The sequence below is a fragment of the Mercenaria mercenaria genome, chromosome 12, assembly GCF_021730395.1.
Source record: "Mercenaria mercenaria strain notata chromosome 12, MADL_Memer_1, whole genome shotgun sequence".
NCBI classification, from domain to species: domain Eukaryota; kingdom Metazoa; phylum Mollusca; class Bivalvia; order Venerida; family Veneridae; genus Mercenaria; species Mercenaria mercenaria.
In genome coordinates, this window is record NC_069372.1 from 65,263,982 (window position 1) to 65,282,496 (window position 18,515).

General features: G+C 34.4%; 2 protein-coding genes across 2 annotated transcripts in view; one reads left to right on the forward strand and one right to left on the reverse strand.

The window, feature by feature from the left end:
• Positions 1–18,515, forward strand: part of LOC123533439 (NACHT domain- and WD repeat-containing protein 1-like) — an 80,568-nt gene that overhangs the window by 35,095 nt on the left and 26,958 nt on the right. The window contains exons 18-21 of the mRNA XM_053520625.1: positions 334–483; positions 1,860–2,079; positions 2,577–2,733; positions 3,971–4,139. Of these exons, the coding sequence (XP_053376600.1) occupies positions 334–483; positions 1,860–2,079; positions 2,577–2,733; positions 3,971–4,139 (696 nt within the window). The remainder of the gene's footprint in view (positions 1–333; positions 484–1,859; positions 2,080–2,576; positions 2,734–3,970; positions 4,140–18,515) is intronic.
• LOC128547427 (monomeric sarcosine oxidase-like) lies at positions 7,427–18,490 on the reverse strand. The gene is made up of 9 exons (XM_053520232.1): positions 18,339–18,490; positions 17,956–18,025; positions 17,589–17,645; positions 16,833–16,964; positions 15,587–15,800; positions 14,934–15,100; positions 9,326–9,512; positions 8,465–8,598; positions 7,427–8,011 (listed from the first exon to the last, which is right to left on the reverse strand). The coding sequence occupies exons 1-9, from the start codon at positions 18,424–18,426 to the stop codon at positions 7,813–7,815; spliced, it is 1,248 nt and encodes a 415-aa protein (XP_053376207.1). The 5' UTR covers positions 18,427–18,490; the 3' UTR covers positions 7,427–7,812.

The window sequence follows — 18,515 nt, forward strand, 5'->3', positions numbered from 1 at the left end:
TTATGAGAACTTTATGGGTGTCTCTAGATTTTATTTCGGTACTTGTAACTTGTGTAAATGTTGAGTTCTGCTCAACCCGGGGCTGTAGGGCGTGGACAGTAGCTTGCATTTCCACTACCGTCCATTAACAGGCTCAGTCAAACCAAGCCTGCAACAGTTTCATTTATTTCGTGTTGGGCGACCTGTGGTTTTCCACTTTTTGTTTTTTAACAGTTATGAAAATCCGATCCGAATGCGCTGTTGTGATATGTTGTGTTGTGTCAGATAGACGACGTTGTTAATTAATGTTCTCTTATTATTGTCGTTGGTGTAACTGAGTGTTATATATTTTAGTGGAGAGAGGGGCTGATGGGACACGAGTTCTCTATTGGTACCACCGACAGTTCACGGAAGCAGCAGAAGCCCGTTATTGCTCAAATCTTGAACAGAACAAATTAATTCATGGAAATCTGGCGGATTTCTTTAACGGAACATGGGCAAATGGTATAAATTAAACACTATTTTTACAACAAGTGCAATAATTATTGCTTTACATTATTAATAGTACGTACTGTCGTTATTTTATCAATGTCATTTGGCTTATCATTTGAATTTATTATGTAGCACTTTACGTAGGGTTTGTGTGTGTGTGTGCTCGGGTTAAGCGTCTTTTTCAACAATTTTTCAGTCATATAAACGACTTTGTCTACTTGTAGCAGTGAGTACAATGCCCAACTTCATTGTGCTGCCTCATTGGAATATCACGCCGTAGACACGTGACATGATATCCCACCCAGTCACATTATACTGACACCGGACTGACCAGTCCTAGTACTATCCTCTTAATGCTGAGCGCCAAGCGAGGAAGCTACTAGTACCTTTTTTTACGTCTTTTGTATGACGCGGGCAGGGATCGAACCCACGACCTTCCGCACTCGAAGCGGGCGCTCTACCACTAGACAACCGAGGCGGTTAACGTAGGGGTTGAGGGGCTGTGAATTGGAAAAACATTTAATTGAAAATACTGACTGTCTCCTCTGTTTGGTATCCGGTCTACTTTGGCTCGGTAGGTAGGTTTCATACTGCCAATTTTGATGAAGTTAGTACGATCTTTTGAAGACAAAAAGGATGGATAACTGAAGAAGAGGCGCTTTCTTCATAAACCACATTTTTAAATCGCATAATACCTGTAAATGTACATCATTACATCATTTTTTTTTCAAATAATATAACAGTGTCTATAAAGTGTTAAAATGATAAATCAGTATTTAGTTTGAAGTAAGCTGTAACAAATAGGTGAATTCCTACTGTTTTAGATGCGGTTTTAATATGGATCCTCCGTGCCTGGGTGGTTAAGGTCACTGATTTTGAATCACATTTCCCTCACCGTTTAGACTTTGAAACCTCGCCTTAGGTTGTAGAATTTTTTCATGTGAGGAAACATCAATCTGGCTCACAAAAGGTCGGCGGTTCTACCCAGGTGCCCGCCAATGCCTGAAATAATACTCGGAAACGCACCTTGGTCTTCCCCCAACATGCAAAGTCGCCATGTTACCTCTAATTGTACCGTTGAGACTTAACAGATTCATTATGTGACTAACGCAGAAGAAGGATGTTCTGCATGATTTCAGGCCTCGAATGGACATGTAGTAATTACAGAATCAAATTTTAACATTACAAACACACATCCAAACTTTGGAGTAAATTTAAGCTGAAAATTCGCTGAAATTTTCACTTTACATACAATAAAATAAACTGGTCAGAAACGTAGACAGTTTCATGTTCTATCTTTCAAATAACTACAGTACAGTTTAATAAATCAAATTAAGACAAACATATATATTCCTAGAATAATTGCCATTTTGTTTTCTCTACTTCAGGAAAATCAAAACCCTATACAACATCAAAAGGTGAGAAGGGGGAAGACGATCGTCATGTTGCTGCGCAACCGTTAAAATTCGGCAAAAAGGAGTATAATGTTCGCTCCCTTAGCAATCTGCCATACCACAGAATCAGAGCTGGTCAGCAAAAACTTCTTGAGCAGCAATGCCTGGCCAACATTCACTTTCTTTTGTGTAAACTAGAAGCCATGCCGCTGATGTGAGTGTTTAATTTCATTCCAATTTTTGAGCTGTTAAGTCTAATTTTAATGTTAATTTGAGCATTATCATTATATTTTGCCACAGTTTCGTTAATTATGAAGTTTTGAATGACTGATAGGTGTAGTTCTATTACATGTTTTCAGGGAAATTTGAAATATATCTGGTAATTCTCAAAGTGAAATTTATCAAACATATTTTTCACGGGTATTGAACTATAAAATTAATTGAATTTGGTTAAAGCCATTTAAAAGACATAAAATAAGGGAAGAACAATTTACTAAAGCAAACAAATATTCTCAATATTTGAAATGATAGTAAAACATATTGATGTGCATAGACACTAACTGAAAATATTTATGAACTAAACGAAAACTCGATTGAAGACATGGCGACTTCTGTGCGTGCCACGAAAATTGTGTATCATCTTCTACAGATACTACAATTTTGTGCGCTGACAGTACGACGAATCTTACAGGGATATTTTATTTTTAACAGAGTAACTATTGACGATTTCACCGCCGCAAGAGAATGTTTTCCTGACAATGAACTGATCAGGATGATACATGAATCACTGTTGTTGTCACAGAAAGGTCTTGTCACTGATCCAGGTCAAGTCGTTCCTCAGCTGCTGGGAAGACTTGAGGAGAATAATGTAATTGTTTGTGTATCTGATATAGCTTCAGGGCTATTTCTCTACTCTATTTAAGTTATTTGATGTTAACTTGATGAATTTTCCTTGCTTTCATACGAGATCTAACATCTCCAGATATCTGAAAATGTGTAAATGACTTCTTTTTCTATTGTAAACAAAGTTTAAAGTTTTAAATTAAGATTTAAGAACGCCACTTGTTAAAATTGCCTGTACTACATTATGTATCTCATGACAATTACAGTAATTGTACCCCAACATACCGAATTTTAGGGCAATAAAAGAAATCACTTTGCCCGTCCATCTGTCCGTTCGCCTCTATTTCCGTCTGTCTCGAAACATTTGAATATGTTACTTTGACACAACCTCAGGGAAATTTAACTTTATTTCAAATACATGACATGGTGAGGACAATAACCAGTAGTCCATGTTGAACAATTTTAGAGTCATCTCCCTTTTTGTATTTTTTGTTTTGCATTTTGTAACATTTTAGACAATAATTGTTAATCCTTTGAAGGGAATTTAATGTTAATTGATGAAATCATTGTGGGCAATGCATGGAAGAGTTGAGCGTAAGACCTATAACTTTGTCTTAACCTCATTTTTCGCATCTTAAATCATTCAAGACAATAACTTTGCTTTATGCACCGATAGAAAATATATAACTTGAGAACTGTAACTGGAGACGAAAATCGTTTGTTGGGGCACGAATAACTTTTAGTTGTAGTTCTAGTTGGTAATTGTCAGTGTTATCTTGTACTACTGGCCAATCCGCAAAGCATAGTAGGTAGAGTCTCTGGGTCTGAGACTGATATGATGCGGTAGTATGCGTTAGATCAAATCGCATATAATATTTTAACATACTTAATATTTTGATTTTCGCAAGGCAGGTGTTGTCATTCTGATCCAGGCAGTGTTTTATGATATCTACTTCAAGAGACTAGAAGTTAAAAATGATTATAGAGAACACAGGAGTGCCTCTGGACAGTGTTGCCCAAAACATTGCGAGATGGTTCAATTGTTCTTTTGCTATTTTTTTGTAATATGATAAAAAGCAAACTGAATCCACTTGCTGTATTACGTTTCAGTCTTTTGAGGTACAGACTGCATTAGAGCCATCCATTAGACTGTATTCACTGTATATTACTTGGTGCCTTGTTTTGAATGCAAACAAAATTTCGTAATTTCCCGGCACCAATTTAGTATTACACCATTACTAGATGAGCAGCTTTCTTTTTAGGTAACCAGAGACTTTTTGAAGCAGTGTAGAGCCTATCCAAAGACTTTCATTGAGCCCACAAAGCGGTTATTAGACAGACCAGGCGGACAACTTGTCCACTGTATAGCCGCTCACACCTCAGATATAGACATGATGGACATGACAAGGGATGGGAGCCTTGTCCTTACAGGTAAGTGAATGTTAAATTCTGAACCCAGGTAGACTCGATTTTATTAGTTGGACGATTTCGTTCGCGATTGAGACACATTCTTTATTGCATGTCCTTCAATCTGTCTTACTGACCAAAATTTCCTTTTTTTATTTCTGACACTTAAACAGTTTTGTTGAGGAAGCTTAATTTCAGAGATTTGTAAATTGATTCAAGGGATAGTACATGTACAGTGTCTTTTGGCGGTATAGTTTAATATCCCTCAAAATTTCCCCAAAAGAGTAAAGCATTTTTAAACACTTTTACAACAAAAAAATGAAATGTGAACATAAAACATTTACATGGTTTAACAAATAGTCTAGCATTTGATCTTTTGAACTTTTTCTCTTGTTTGTCTAAAATTATTTCATTCAAGTTTTTGTTTTTAAGGTCTTCACGACGGGGAGGGGTACGTTCAGCTAAAACCCCTAACCCTTAATTTGCGTAACGAGTTTTTAATTGTAAACTGCTCAAATGCTAAACTTCCTGACAGGAACCCGGATGACTAATATCAATTATGTTTACTGTAAGCCAAAGAAATGTGCATGTTTATTCTCAAAGACAAAAGAGATTAAAACTAGTGTAGGTCGTATTGTCTGCTGATCAATTTTTGGGGGAAAAAGAGCCTTTTTTAGTTTTCTTTCACTTTTTATCAAACTTAATGTTAATTGGTAAATTAAGATTTTTTCCATTAAATCTTCTCCCAAGGTACCATCACCACACCGTAGCAGTCAACTTGAGACGAAACGGTTTACTATCAATAACTAAAGAAAATATGGTCCTTGAAAGGATTATAGTATGTGCTCCATACTTTCATTCGGTTGCTATGTCGCAAAAATGAGTAATGTCAAGTAATTACGACGAGCTACCATGTAAACATATGTGTTTAATGACATTTCATTTGTCCACCTGATTTACATTAATTAACGAATAAATCAGGAAATTAAGGAGCGCTTTCTTTTCACTTTTGCCTTATGACCCGAGTACCTGAGTAAACTGGATATGCTAGCGACCTGTTACCTGTATATGCAGGTTTTTCAAGATGGTATATAACCACAATGATTAAACGAAGTGTTAAAATTAAGATAATATACCTTTTTTTGGATAAAGCCATTGTTCTATTCTGAACTTGCGTCATAAAGTTAAAGAAACCAAAGACCAGGACAAAGAAAAGGTTCGTTCCTCGAAAATAGCCGTTCATAAAGGCGGTATCCCTATAGCATTGTATGTATATTTGTATTTATGATGGATGTGTAAACAAAATGTAATAGGCAAACTAAGAAATTAAGACAACAAGAAAAAAACAAAAGAATATAAAATGAACACAACGAGCCTTGAGCAGCCAACTGTAAAACACCGCTGGCGGGTTTAACCAGTTAATTCAGCACAACTTCTCACTCGTTATCTTCACCATTTTCTTAAGATACTTGACACTGTAAGTGGATTAAAAATATCTTCCAAAAGCAGTTGCAAGGTATGTGAAACGCTGAACGTGTAAATTGTATTACTATACAAACAAAAAAGCGTAGCGTCCAACCGTAAATGGGCTTAGCATTAAACATGCGGTGTGTGTCAAAATAACTGGGTCATAACCTCTTTCAACAAAACGATGGTCAACTACTAGAAAGGGCATTTGTCATATTTGCTGCCACAGGAACAACATTTCTACACTGAAACTAAATGAAAAAAGATCTTTGAATAACAATGATTTTTACACTAGGGTTGTGAATAAATCGCTTGCATTTATAATGATAACGATGATCTGACTTTTTTTAACTGACGGATGGACAGACAGGCAGATGAATGACTAGACATAACAAAATGAAAAAAAGATGTTCTTTTGCTCCATATTATTGCCTATGAAGTTTCTCAAAAATAGTTCTTGTAATTGTACAATTATGACGGAATCAACCATTTCAGACACCGAATACGATCGAAAGAATGGACAAAGGGAGACAATTTGGTCTTCTATGTATACGAGTATACCTTGTTTCATGAAAATATATATGTTGTACTGTTTGTGTTATCATTGTGTCCCACTTTTTGCATAACTCTTGTCTATATGTGCATTTTTCATTGCTGTTATGTATCCAAGTATTACGTTTAATGAAAAAATATCATGTACTTTTAAAGTTGTCGAGGAATCTCACTTTTTGTGACTGATCATCTGCCGGAAAGACTGTCCCAGAGTGGGAAAATTATAAGTACCCTCCGATAAAATACCAGTTGGTGACTAATAATTTTTTTATAAGCTTGCCAAATTAAAATGTAAAATTATCATGAACAAGGAATTACGTATAAACATTTTTACAGGATCTTTCTGATTATATTTTCAGTTGATTCTGAGCCTTTGAAGATTGATTTTCCTGACTACAAAGACAAAGTTGTATATGAAGAAGGGGATCCTGATACAGATCCTGAAATTCCGAGTGATGACGACGACGACGACGATGATGATGATGCTTGAAACTGACAGAGAAAATTAGAGTATTTCAACGACGGGAGAAACGTCACATGTCTATGCTTGTTAAAGCATTGATTTTCAATTAGCTGTAATGCTCAATTAGTTTTACATTTGTGACAAATGCTTCCATAAGCTGCATGCCTGATATTATAGGGACAATATCTTACAGGTGAAGATGAAGATGAGAGAGAGAGAGAGAGAGAGTTTGCCGTAAACCCTTGACATACTATGTTAACGTACTCCATATTTATTTTCAGAAATATGTACCTATTTGAAAAGTTGAAGCATGTTTGTTATTGTATATTCTACAGCCTCCTCATTTTGTACATAAATATATAAATATGAAATGAATGTTAAATTCAAACTCATATACGGAAGCTGCAAAATACACTTTTCAGCGTCTTTCTTTATCAGGATTTGACATATTTATTTCTAAATTATATTTACAATTTTCAAGCATTACAGACAGTGTTAGTATTACTTTACATACCTAGAGCTGTTTTTGTCTGATAACAGGTTCATTACATATAACTACTTTCAGTATAATATCATTTCATTTATAGCAAATATGTTTTTATTTGTTATTAAATTATTCTCTTATAATAGTTAAATCTTATTTAATTTACACCCTTCGTAAAAGTATTTTTGGTAAAGATTAATACTTTTATCAAGCCTGATGCGTTTTAGTCTAGAATTACCTGTTTTCTCTTACTTCGAGTGATGGGAAGATTCTGCCACATTATTGGTAAGCAACGTTTTATTATAACAGTATTTTAAAATTTTGAAAGAGAACGACTTCAAAATGTTCCGTTTCTACTTTTATTCTCATAACAGTACGAATACAGACATTTCTTGAGAGACCTTCAGAATGGTGTATATCCTATGTTTGGGACTTGCAAGATCATGTAGAAGTTGCCGTTACTGATTAACATAACACTCGAATATATTGCACAGCTGAAAGACTCTCTATATAATTTTATCTATATAATTTTATCCGAATATGTAACGAAATTTGAATTTGATATTTCCTAAATGGATCCCTGTTAGACCGCTCACTGTAAATCCAAACGTGAATTGCAATTATAATTTGCTTTAAGTTGCTTTAATTGTTGTCTTGACCTTCTGGTCAATTTGATTACCAGACTGACTACATTGAACGTTCTTTCGTTATTGGTTGCAACTTTTCCATACTCAAAGTTTAGCCTGCTTGGGTTTATCTTGGTTCTTCTCTTTTCCACTAGGTAGTTTATTTCTAGTACCCATGAAGAAAACTGGTGTATAGTTTGGGTCTTTCAGAGCTTCCCTGTCCAGTGTGAAGGGCGATATGTCGTACTGAGTGTTTCCATCTATTGCCATTTCACTCAGAATCTTGCCAAGGAGACCAGCAAATCTGATAAAAATTAAAAAAAATACATAAACACTTTAATGTTATAGTGTTAAGTGTATGAAAACATAAAGCAGAAACTCGTAATTGAATTCGGATATTTTTCTAGTGGTTATTGTTTCTCAAACGTTTATTTGACAAATTCTTGTAAACAAAGAGGCGACAGTTGACATGGCTGAAGCTGAAAGAAGTCGCTGTATAGCGTTTTACTCATTGTTACACCATGTGTCATAACAGCTGCTATATCTCTTCTAATCCTCGTAGTGGACGGTAGAGATTTTAAACATCATAACCGATAAACAAAAATACATCATGCAGTCTTGGCAGGTTGAAATGTACTATACAGAAAAAATAGTCTTATCGCCTGTCTGCTTTCTCTCATTAATAAACGATTGCATTTTATGCCTCTGTGGTATTTTACTTATTCTTTCAATGTAACTATTTACTTTTACGTCTTACTTGTAAGCGTGGCCGGCACCATTACATATGATGACATCATCAAACCCTGTTTTGTGACAGGTGTCAATAACAAAGTTCCGATCGGGAGGCATTGTGTATAAACACGTTTTGCTGTAGAGAATCGGTCCCACAGACTGAAAAAGAGACTTGAGCTTTAGTACGACTATCAAATATTAACAAAAGTGTCCGTTTCATTTTCCTACTACATACTTTTTTTTTAACAAACAGAATGTTCTTTACGAATGAGTCAGAAGCCAGTTGATCAGTGGGTTATGTGTCTGTAGCCTTTTCAAACCAATAGATATATAGAGACTTTATGGCTTTTAAGTAGAAAAAATTCTGAAGCTTGAACCTGAATAAGCCACGAGAACACAAACCACAGGAGTAATTTGTAAAATGGAACACTGAGTATCGGACGCCCCTCCAAACACTGAACTAATTTTGCGGTCCCGAAATTTGAACATTTTTCTATTAGAAAAAATATATCTGTAAACCGGAACCCCTCCATTTCAGAAACAGAGACCGAACCTTTATTTATCAAACACAAATTTACCGCTGAAAAGTGAACAATTTTAAAGGGAATCAGAATTATTGCATGTCGTCATGACTACAAGAGTATACCCAGTTTGAAGCATATGCCCATAAAACATTAATGACGTTGTTTCATACAGTAACAAAAAAACCCCACAAGGATTAAAAATGAATAATGTTGCTTGATAGTTGTTTAATTATTTATGACGGCATTATAAACCTTACTCCTTCCAAACCGAAATTTTACTCGGGCCCGGAAGCTGTTAGGTTTAGAGGTGTTTCACTGTATTCATACCTGCTTAAGTATCACAGAAATAAGGTGTGTCTTACCGTCGGCAATACTTGACGGAGAAAATCTATGCATTGGTTCTCCCTTACTGGGTCTGGCGTAAAGCTCCTTGTATCGGGAGTGACAAAAGGTCCACCGGCATCCACACCGATCTTAAAGCCACTGTTGCCATGGATAGGCATACCGTAAATATCATGCGAGGAAGAATGATAAAAAAATATTGGAAATCTGAAGAAAAAAAATGCATTGTATTAATCACAAATTTAATGGACGGACTGATATCAATTCGGTCAAAATCCCAAGACTATAATATTTCTGAGAGTTTTATACAATATTCGTTAAGATTTTTGCCACGTTGTTGATAATTGCGAACGTGTTAACACTACATCTAAGTATAAATGCGACAAAATCTTTTACACACAGGAACGTAATGTAATTTGTATGAATCAAGCGGTTTGTTTTGAAAATTAGAGTTTTGTTGCCCTACATGAATGTCGGTATAAAACGTCTTTATTACAATAACAATCAGTTATAATGGTCCAACTCGTTCGGTCACGTTTAATTATTTATATACATCAAGACGTCATACAAGATACATGATTTGACAGTAACTTTACATGGTACTACGATTTTTATTAAACAAAAATGTCAATGTGTATCATTATATTAGACTACAAAAGCAAAAAGACATTCGTGTCGCGATAATAACGAGCAGTGCCTACCACTAAAGTAGAACGTTTGGATTTTGGATGTCGGTTGTCATTTCTTGTTTACGGTTACGTTGTAACTTTATATCTTCTGTGGCTGTGTTTGTGGTGCTCTGTGCTTCCGAGAAATCTACCCTTACCTTTTATCTTTTGTTAATATGATGCACATTCTGTTAGTTTAGAAATAAGCAAAACGTTCTATGGATTCTGTTGAGACTATACCCTTGGGTTTCTGAAAACTCAAACTGTATTGTTTGCAACAGAATTTAAGGCCAATTAACAAGGAACAGTGACACACCTAACTTGTTTTGGATAACTTCGTCAGAGAAGTAGTTAAACATTTTGAGGTTATCTAAGAGACTCAGTTTAAAAATTCCTATCCATGATTTGAACATACATCATCACTTGCAAAAACGTGCCGACTGTACCAAATACGCCACGTTTCCGATAAAGAATAAAGTACTATATAAGGTTATTTAATATTGTACAGTAGAATGTTAAATAACCTTTTTATTCTATATCTATTTTATTTTAGTTTAAATTAAAAATGATTCACTGAATATTGTATTTCTGCCTCCAGCTTAGTATGAGTGCAAACATATATCAGATCTATACAGACGCATAATCAAACTCTGTACGTGGAGCGCCTACTTCACTCGATGTACATTCGGAACATTTCCACGCGTTTCGGGCTTTATCGTATGTTTAACATGGGAATGTTGAACCGTCTAAATATGGAAAAAAATACAGTTTTTTCATTACCAACTTTTAGTAACATCGATCTATCGGAAAATCGATAAATTTGCCTATATAAACAAAGAAGGAAAAAATCACTTAAACTTAAATAGAAAAAGTTCTATTTGGAAATAAAAAATTCGATACCCCACAAATTAAAGTTTAATTTATTCCGGATATTATGAATATTTATTTTGAAAAATATTTTAATATTTGGTTGGTCCTTTTTTACTTTAAATAGACCCACCTCAGTTCATATAGACTCTGTAGGAAACGGGTTAAAAAAATTGACTTTTTCAAATATAACAGATAAAATGAGATATTTTCCGCAAATAATCAAAAATTCGATACTCCTAAAAATGTAGAAAAATTATTCAATTTTCGTTATGTGTAATTTGTTTTAAATTTGATAATGGTTTGTTTGGTCCTTTTTGCATTTTAGTGTGTACAGTGAACATTTCTTTAAAAATCCGGCTTTTTCCGCCGTTATCCGGAAGTACTCGGAAGCTGTTACGGAAAATATTGTCGTCTGCTAGCCTGACTTTATCGGTTCAAGTTGTTATAGCTCAAAGCCTATAAATTGTAGGCAACTTCACATTGCCAAAAATAAACTGAGATTGTAATAAGACAAATTAAAACAAATAAATTTTTGAACTCAGAAACGCCGAAACCTAGATCTGCTGTCGTTTAAAATAACGCTATGGAGGATTAAGTGTTCAAATCGCATTTATAAAATATACAAATGCTTTTAATTTCATCGCAAAAAAAGATACTTAAAGCAACTAATTCTCACGTGTTTCCGTAAAATATAGTCTGTCAGTAATTGAGTTTCAAAGCATTCTTAAGAAATATAGCGATAATTAATTTCCAGATACCTATATTACCTATATTATTTCTTGCCGCTGGTGACTTTTTTTATTGCCGCGGCGGTCCGGGTCCGATCTCCAACGCGGTCATCTTTTTTTCTTCGTATGGGATTTTTTTTATAATTTTGAAACAAAAAAAATCATTTTCTATTATTCATAATATGACCAAACTTTAATTTGAAAGATAGCCTTGATGAACTGATAATTCTGCTTCTTTCCGAATCTCCTTTGTATATATTATTCTGTATTCTTAAATTAATGCATGGTTTTGGTACATTCTTAAATCATTCGTTTAAAAAATTGTGATATCTATTATTTGTTTTAGTCCCAAGATTGCACACAATCACATCAAGCATAAAATAATTTAATTGTAACAAATATCTTAAAATTACCCTTTGACTTTTATTGTGTATTACAATATTGCCTAGGGGTAAACAGTATCCGTTCAGTGTTGTTTCAAGCCGGGTCATAAAAAATATGTTACCCCACTACTACAAGTGATAGGTATTTTTATGGTTTTATGGTTTTTGCGTTTTAATATATTTATTTCACTTTCTTCTGTCTTTATATAGTATTTTCCCTTTCTTTCAGGAACTTTGTTTTTACGATTTTTACACTTATTTCATGAATCGTATGACAGTACAAATTTAGAATTCACGTCGTTAATAGAGTTGTTCCGTAAATATTTACTGAGTAAGATCTTGGCCCAAATTTTCACGAAAAAACTTATTTATTCTAAAATTAAAATTTAGTAAGTCTGCTATTCTAAAATTGAGATATTGATTAAGTTACTGTTATTTAATGTTGATTTTTTCCTGTAACAAATATATTTATAGTTAAAGTATACTATGGTAGTAGTATTTGTCAGCAGTACCTATCAAGTCACTCAAATATGATATTTCTTTTTAGGCACGATATAAGAAGCTTAATCCTTACCATGCTAAATTACAATAATAAACTTGTCAATCTTTCAATTTGGACAGAAACTATGAAAAGGGTGCTATCAAAAAGTTACGGGGCTGAATGGCAGACAGTGCAGATGATGATCAGTCTGCACATCCGTGCAGACTGATCATGATCTACACCGATCGCAAAGGAAGAACAAATCGTGTCCAGCATGGTAAGGGTTAAGTATTTCCTTTTAAAAGTATAAGTCTTATTTGTATACTTCTTTTTCTTTAAAGCGACTGGTCTCCAAATCGTTCGACAACAAAAATACTTTTTAGATATCTTGAAAAAAAAGCTATATTACTTAATTACTGACAAACTTTATGTTACGGAAATACATGAGAATTTGCTGTTTTACTACCTTTTACGATAAAAATCGAAAAACGTTAGTGATTTAGAATTTTGAAAATATTTTAGAAACAAAAGCTCATACTCTAATGTTCATAATATGTGAAAGAAAGCGCGTATAGAGGAAGTATATACGCTTTCTAAATATTTTAGATAACATATCATATTCATGAATATTTATTTTATTTACAGACAGTTTCTTGTGCGTAAATATTTCTTTTCTGTAAATAGATATGTTAGCATGATGTTTCATGTATTAAAAAGAAAGTAAATCTATGTTTGATGTATAAAATGTAACGATTTCTAAATATTTCAGATAACATATTCATATTCTTAAATATTACTTTCATTTGACAATTAATAAAGTATTATATAATGATTTTCACTTTAATAATTATTAAAACTTCATTCAGGTATATCATATAGAAAACCGCCCGCCTGTAAATGCATCAGATAATGACCAAAGCTGTTAATTATCGATTTATGCCCCCGTGTTACGACAACAACAACAACTAGTACGGAAATCAACGAATCCGTCCGGTAGCGATGATATTGGATTATTGGTTTTATTGATTTTTATGATGGGTAGATCTGCTCCGCTTTATCGGTTTAGAGATGTTACTAAAAGTTGGTAATGTTTTGTACGCACGAGCGTCCAATAAGGTAATATATTGTACGGTCACGTGTTGCAAATAAACGTTCACGATTGGATAAATAAAATAGATATAGAATAATACATTATATTCAAATAAATAATTACCTGAACGTTCTTGACTATAACAAATTATAACTTACTTATTCTGAGTCAGGTGTACGTCAACGTGAAATTGCATAATAATCGAATCAGAGAGTAGAATAAAGTGTTTCATCGTTCTGTTATACCATTTTGATCCTTAAATGTATGTTGAATAACATATCAGGTCAGATATGATTGCCCTCTTTCTAACCTCCTATAGGGCGCTAATAATATGTCAACACCAGGTCAGTGTTGTAATATCTAATAAAATAAACAATACTTTTCATATTTGAATATAAGATAAGACATCTAAGCATGCATGCATGTTAAACACGCTCATGTATCTTATATCCAAACGGAAACTACTGAACCGCAATTAATATTAACCTTGTATGTTTTCAAGTTGCATATGCAAGAGAAAGTCAGAAATTGTTTATTTTACATTGCTTCCATATTTCAAGTTTAACTACGAGGGTGACGGCAAACTTGTTTCATTTAACCTTAAAAGTATATTGTGCTTTCATATAATGCAAACGTGATGTCAACGTCATGACTCTAACAGTACCTCCGTTACATATATAGGTAGCTTTTTGTTGTTGATTCTCGTTAATGACAGAGTTTACACGTACATGGGCATCGGGCGACCTAATAATTCCGTGTAAATATGATTCAGCGCGGATTTTTCATTCTTATTGATTTTGCTGTCTGTATCAAAATCTTTATAAAATTTTGAGTCGACACCATTACCATCGGATAGGAAATGATCAGTGAGGTAGGGGAGTTGAGGTGGGGATAATAGGGGCCTGTCAGCTAAACCTTCCCATATTTTGCCAGTTAATTTTGGTCGACCGAAGAAAAAAGTTTTTCCCCTAACTGACAATAAACATCAAATCAAATTCTTATCAGTACATCTAAATGGTCTTTTAAATTGACATTTTTTATTATGAGAAAAATCAGTGTTAGGTAAAAAGTAAGGAGCCAAAGGATGCACTCCCGTTCCCTCTCTCTCGATATTGGAAGGGGAACCTCCCACATCCCTCCCGCACTCACTCCCCAGCTCCTACGCCTATGATGATCTAAATAAAAAAATGAGTGCTCACACAAACACGTTTCGCTTAAAAGTGATAAAGTTATCGCCGTTGTTTGAATATTTCTGCCATCGATTTCGGCATTGCCGCAACGCTGAAATACGCAAATGTGATCGACAAGACGCTAAACGATGTGTGAACGTCTTGGCTAAACCTAAGAAATTGCTATAATTAACAAATAATGACATTATTCATAAATGAAGTTGGAACATTCTACTTGCTTTTCCTTTACATATTCCTTCATATGCGATGTTGCCAGGTACGTCACTTGCTCTTGTGTAACGTATATAGGGATATGGACGCCGATAGATCCTACCACATGATTTATCCAAGCACCTGACGTTACTACGACTTTCTTACAGACGAATTCACCTTTAGATGTATGAATCTGAAAAAGAATGGTATAGACTTGTATTGAATCGACGAGTAGTGAAAAAGTGAGAAAAAAATTGCAACATACCTTTTGCATGCAATCTGACCGCCAAGCGGTTCATGCAGTTACCTTACCCAATAGAGTTCTAACTATTTTGAGTATTCTAAATCTGGAGAGGGGTTTTGTGTGTCTTCAATAAGACACTGTCCCAAAAGGCAAATATCTAATACTATGATGGGAAATATACGAAGCCTTTCTCGTATACGGTCCATTTCTTTTAAGTTTTAGGATATGCTGTATTCCAGGTTTAACAGTACCTATGTCAATCAGTTAAGGTGTTGGTTTGAATTCCACTAGGTAAAGTCAATGACAAAATTGCAGTGAAACAGAAATAGATTGTAGCACGGTGGCCGATGAGATAGCGTGAATAAATGTTAGCAAGGGTATCTAAATTTTGACGGTTATTGTTACTTCGTAATTACCCTATGCACAAATACTTACAGCGACATTGCCAGTTTTGTTTCTTGTCAGTCTCAAAACGGCACAGTTCTCGACAACTGAAGCCCCATTTCCACGTGCAAGTTGAATATGCACGGCATTGGTCATTGCGGCATCTACAAGCCCGCCATCTTTCTGATATACAGCAACATAGTTGTCGTCGGTGGTGAATTGTGGGTAACGGTCCCGCAGCTGGCTTCCACTTAACCATTCACACCTGTACAAACAAATGCTGACTCAGGAAAGAAACAAACTCTGTGCTGTTTATGATCTTTGTTTTATACTTTACAGCTGCAAAGTAATTTCATGCGTATTTTGCAAACATAACAAAACCCTCCCCCCACTCCCCTTGTATCCTTAGATGAAGTCAATACATGGGCGCATTGCAATTTAGACTAACGTTCATGTATTGTAGTCACTGTGGTTTCAGCCCCACACCGTAACGGATTATAGTATATGCATTCAATTGTAAGAAGTAGGCAAGACTATCTTCTGATATTTGTTTGGTTTGATATACATATCTACATTGTCCTCTAAAAAAGATATTCCTGTAAAACATAGCACTTCCTCAAGATTTAATTTAGGTTTTCATTAGGTTAAAAATAATTGTGTATTCAACATATGAGGCAATTCATGCCTAGTTAAAATATTGCAAACTTTTAAAACTGAAAGTGAAAGAAGTCCTGCCAAAATAACAAAATGCCGTCATGTTTAAAGTTTATATAAGTTTATCATCTTTGGTTACCAAGACTACCTAGAAAAGCATGTTTAAAACAGCTAAAGTGAACTTCTTACAGAAGGTAATTTTGAAAACAAGCTTAGTATTGTCTTCGGTATAGACAATGAGCAGCCGCAGTGTAAAGGTATAGACAAAGAGCAGCCGCAGTTTAAAGGTATAGACAATAAGCAGCCGCAGTTTAAAGGTATAGAGGATTTTAGTTTGTTTCCGTGTAGGCTTGAAATATCTTTCACGAGTGAACACTAGGTGCAATATTTTCACATTACTTTGCGTAGCCATGAGTGAAAATGTAAGATAAATGTAATATTTTCATATATCGCAATATCTAGATCTGTTCTGAACAATTTGCTATGTAAATGTTGAGGAGCGATGATCCATGACGTATAAAATTCAAAAATGAAAATTCACTTCAAGGGAGGCAGGACAAAGCCCTTTTATAATAAAGATTTTATAATCCGTAAACCGTTTCTTCATATGTTTTTCCTAAATGAAAGTTTTAGATATACTAACGGTATATTATGCGTTGCCATGGCGTCGGCATATTTTCTGGCGAGGTTTTCGGTCTCTCCTTTCTTGGCTAACAGCAACCCTCCTGTCCTATAGACCAGCTGTATTCCTGATTCCTCCTCTACCACAGCAAACCTGCATAAACAAGAAAACAACTAGTTCACATAGCAACGCGACCGAAAATGGACATGATCCTTGTGATAATATTAAATGTTCAAGACAACGTTTAGTACTGACAAAGTACTGATAACGGAAGCCACCACTGAAATGTTTTGCAGAGTCCTTGCTCTATATGATGATAGTTATGCTGTGCATGCTATCGCCATAACACTAACAGTCCAGTTGTCGTATCTTTATTCTTGCAATTGCCAAGTCTAACTTGTCTATTAGCAATATTTAATAACTTTTCTATCACATGTTTGACATAATAAAAAAACATTACACAGTTTTGATATATTACTAGTATTAAAACACAATGAGTAGACGTCGTTTTAAGTAAAGATGTTGGTTGAATTGACGTGATCTATAATATGTATAGGAAAAAGACCTTTTTATGTTTCAGTTGGAAAAGGTAGTATTTGATTGAAAATATGCTATTGTGTCTTTCCACACTTAATGTATTAAACTGAGTCTCATTCTCACTGAGAATATGATTGATAAAATGCTCAGCAGAGCCTCAGGTATGATTTTGTTCTAAATTCAGTATGAAAGGCACCATGAAGCACTATCTATGATAAATTGCTACAAATAAACACATACGTTTTGTAAATTTCAGGTGTCAGCTTAGTGTATATGTCATCATGATAAGCCATACGTCTGTAAGTAAATTGTTAGAAGGTTAGCTCAATTGTGTATAGTCACCGCCGCACGTAAGAGGCATATAAAAGGATGAAAAGAAGTTTCAATTAAAACAGTAAGCCTGAATGAATGTTCGGTGGCTAAAACGTCATTTAAGATTGGAAAGTTAGAATTTAAGCTGCATACAAATATTTATTTAGGTCATACGCAATAACTCTTAATGCACACTTTTTCCTTGAAGTATATTCTAATCTTTAAATGACTGTGAGGCGTGAACTACTGAAAAAGAGGCTGAGAAAGAATGTTTTCAAACACTTAGAAAAGTTACATGATTCTGGAGTGGTCTTGGGAACCTCCATTGTCGTGACCGAGTTCAAATTGTTCTAATCCAAGTACACCTGAAATATTTATAACCAAGTGCTAATTTAAATGGAATGAATTATTAGCTACTAATGTGTCTCTGACTTCGCAGGGAAGTGACTTCACATCTGGTTAAACCATTTTTAATATATATCAGTTGAAAAACAAATTCGAATGATCGCAAAAACTTTGATAGATAGACTTATAGCTGAATCAAAATCTTAAACAATAATGTCATTTATTTATTATCACTGAAAATTGTTGTCCGTGCTATAAATAAAATATTCAAAAATATGCTCGGGTTATAAACTAGTATTTGCGGTATATTTACAAACAAGAATGTTAACCAACCTGATCCAGCACGTTTAGAGAGCCAGTATAAAGCTGCGCTTCCTATTCCACCGCAACCGACAACAACATAGTCATAAACCTTCTCCATTTTACACAGGGTATTTAATTATATACTTGTTATATGATACGTAACAAACGTAAGTGCGACCTGGCTGTTATCAGTACATTATTAATATA

Excerpts from the sequence above, each read along its gene's own strand:
- LOC128547427 (XM_053520232.1), bottom strand. The coding sequence starts at position 18,426 with ATGGAGAAGGTTTATGACTATGTTGTTGTCGGTTGCGGTGGAATAGGA. Across the intron at positions 15,801-16,832 it reads ATGGCAACGCATAATATACC|GTGTGAATGGTTAAGTGGAA; the intron begins GTTAGTATATCT and ends TTGTTTGTACAG. Across the intron at positions 8,599-9,325 it reads TCCGTCAAGTATTGCCGACG|TCTGTGGGACCGATTCTCTA; the intron begins GTAAGACACACC and ends TCTCTTTTTCAG.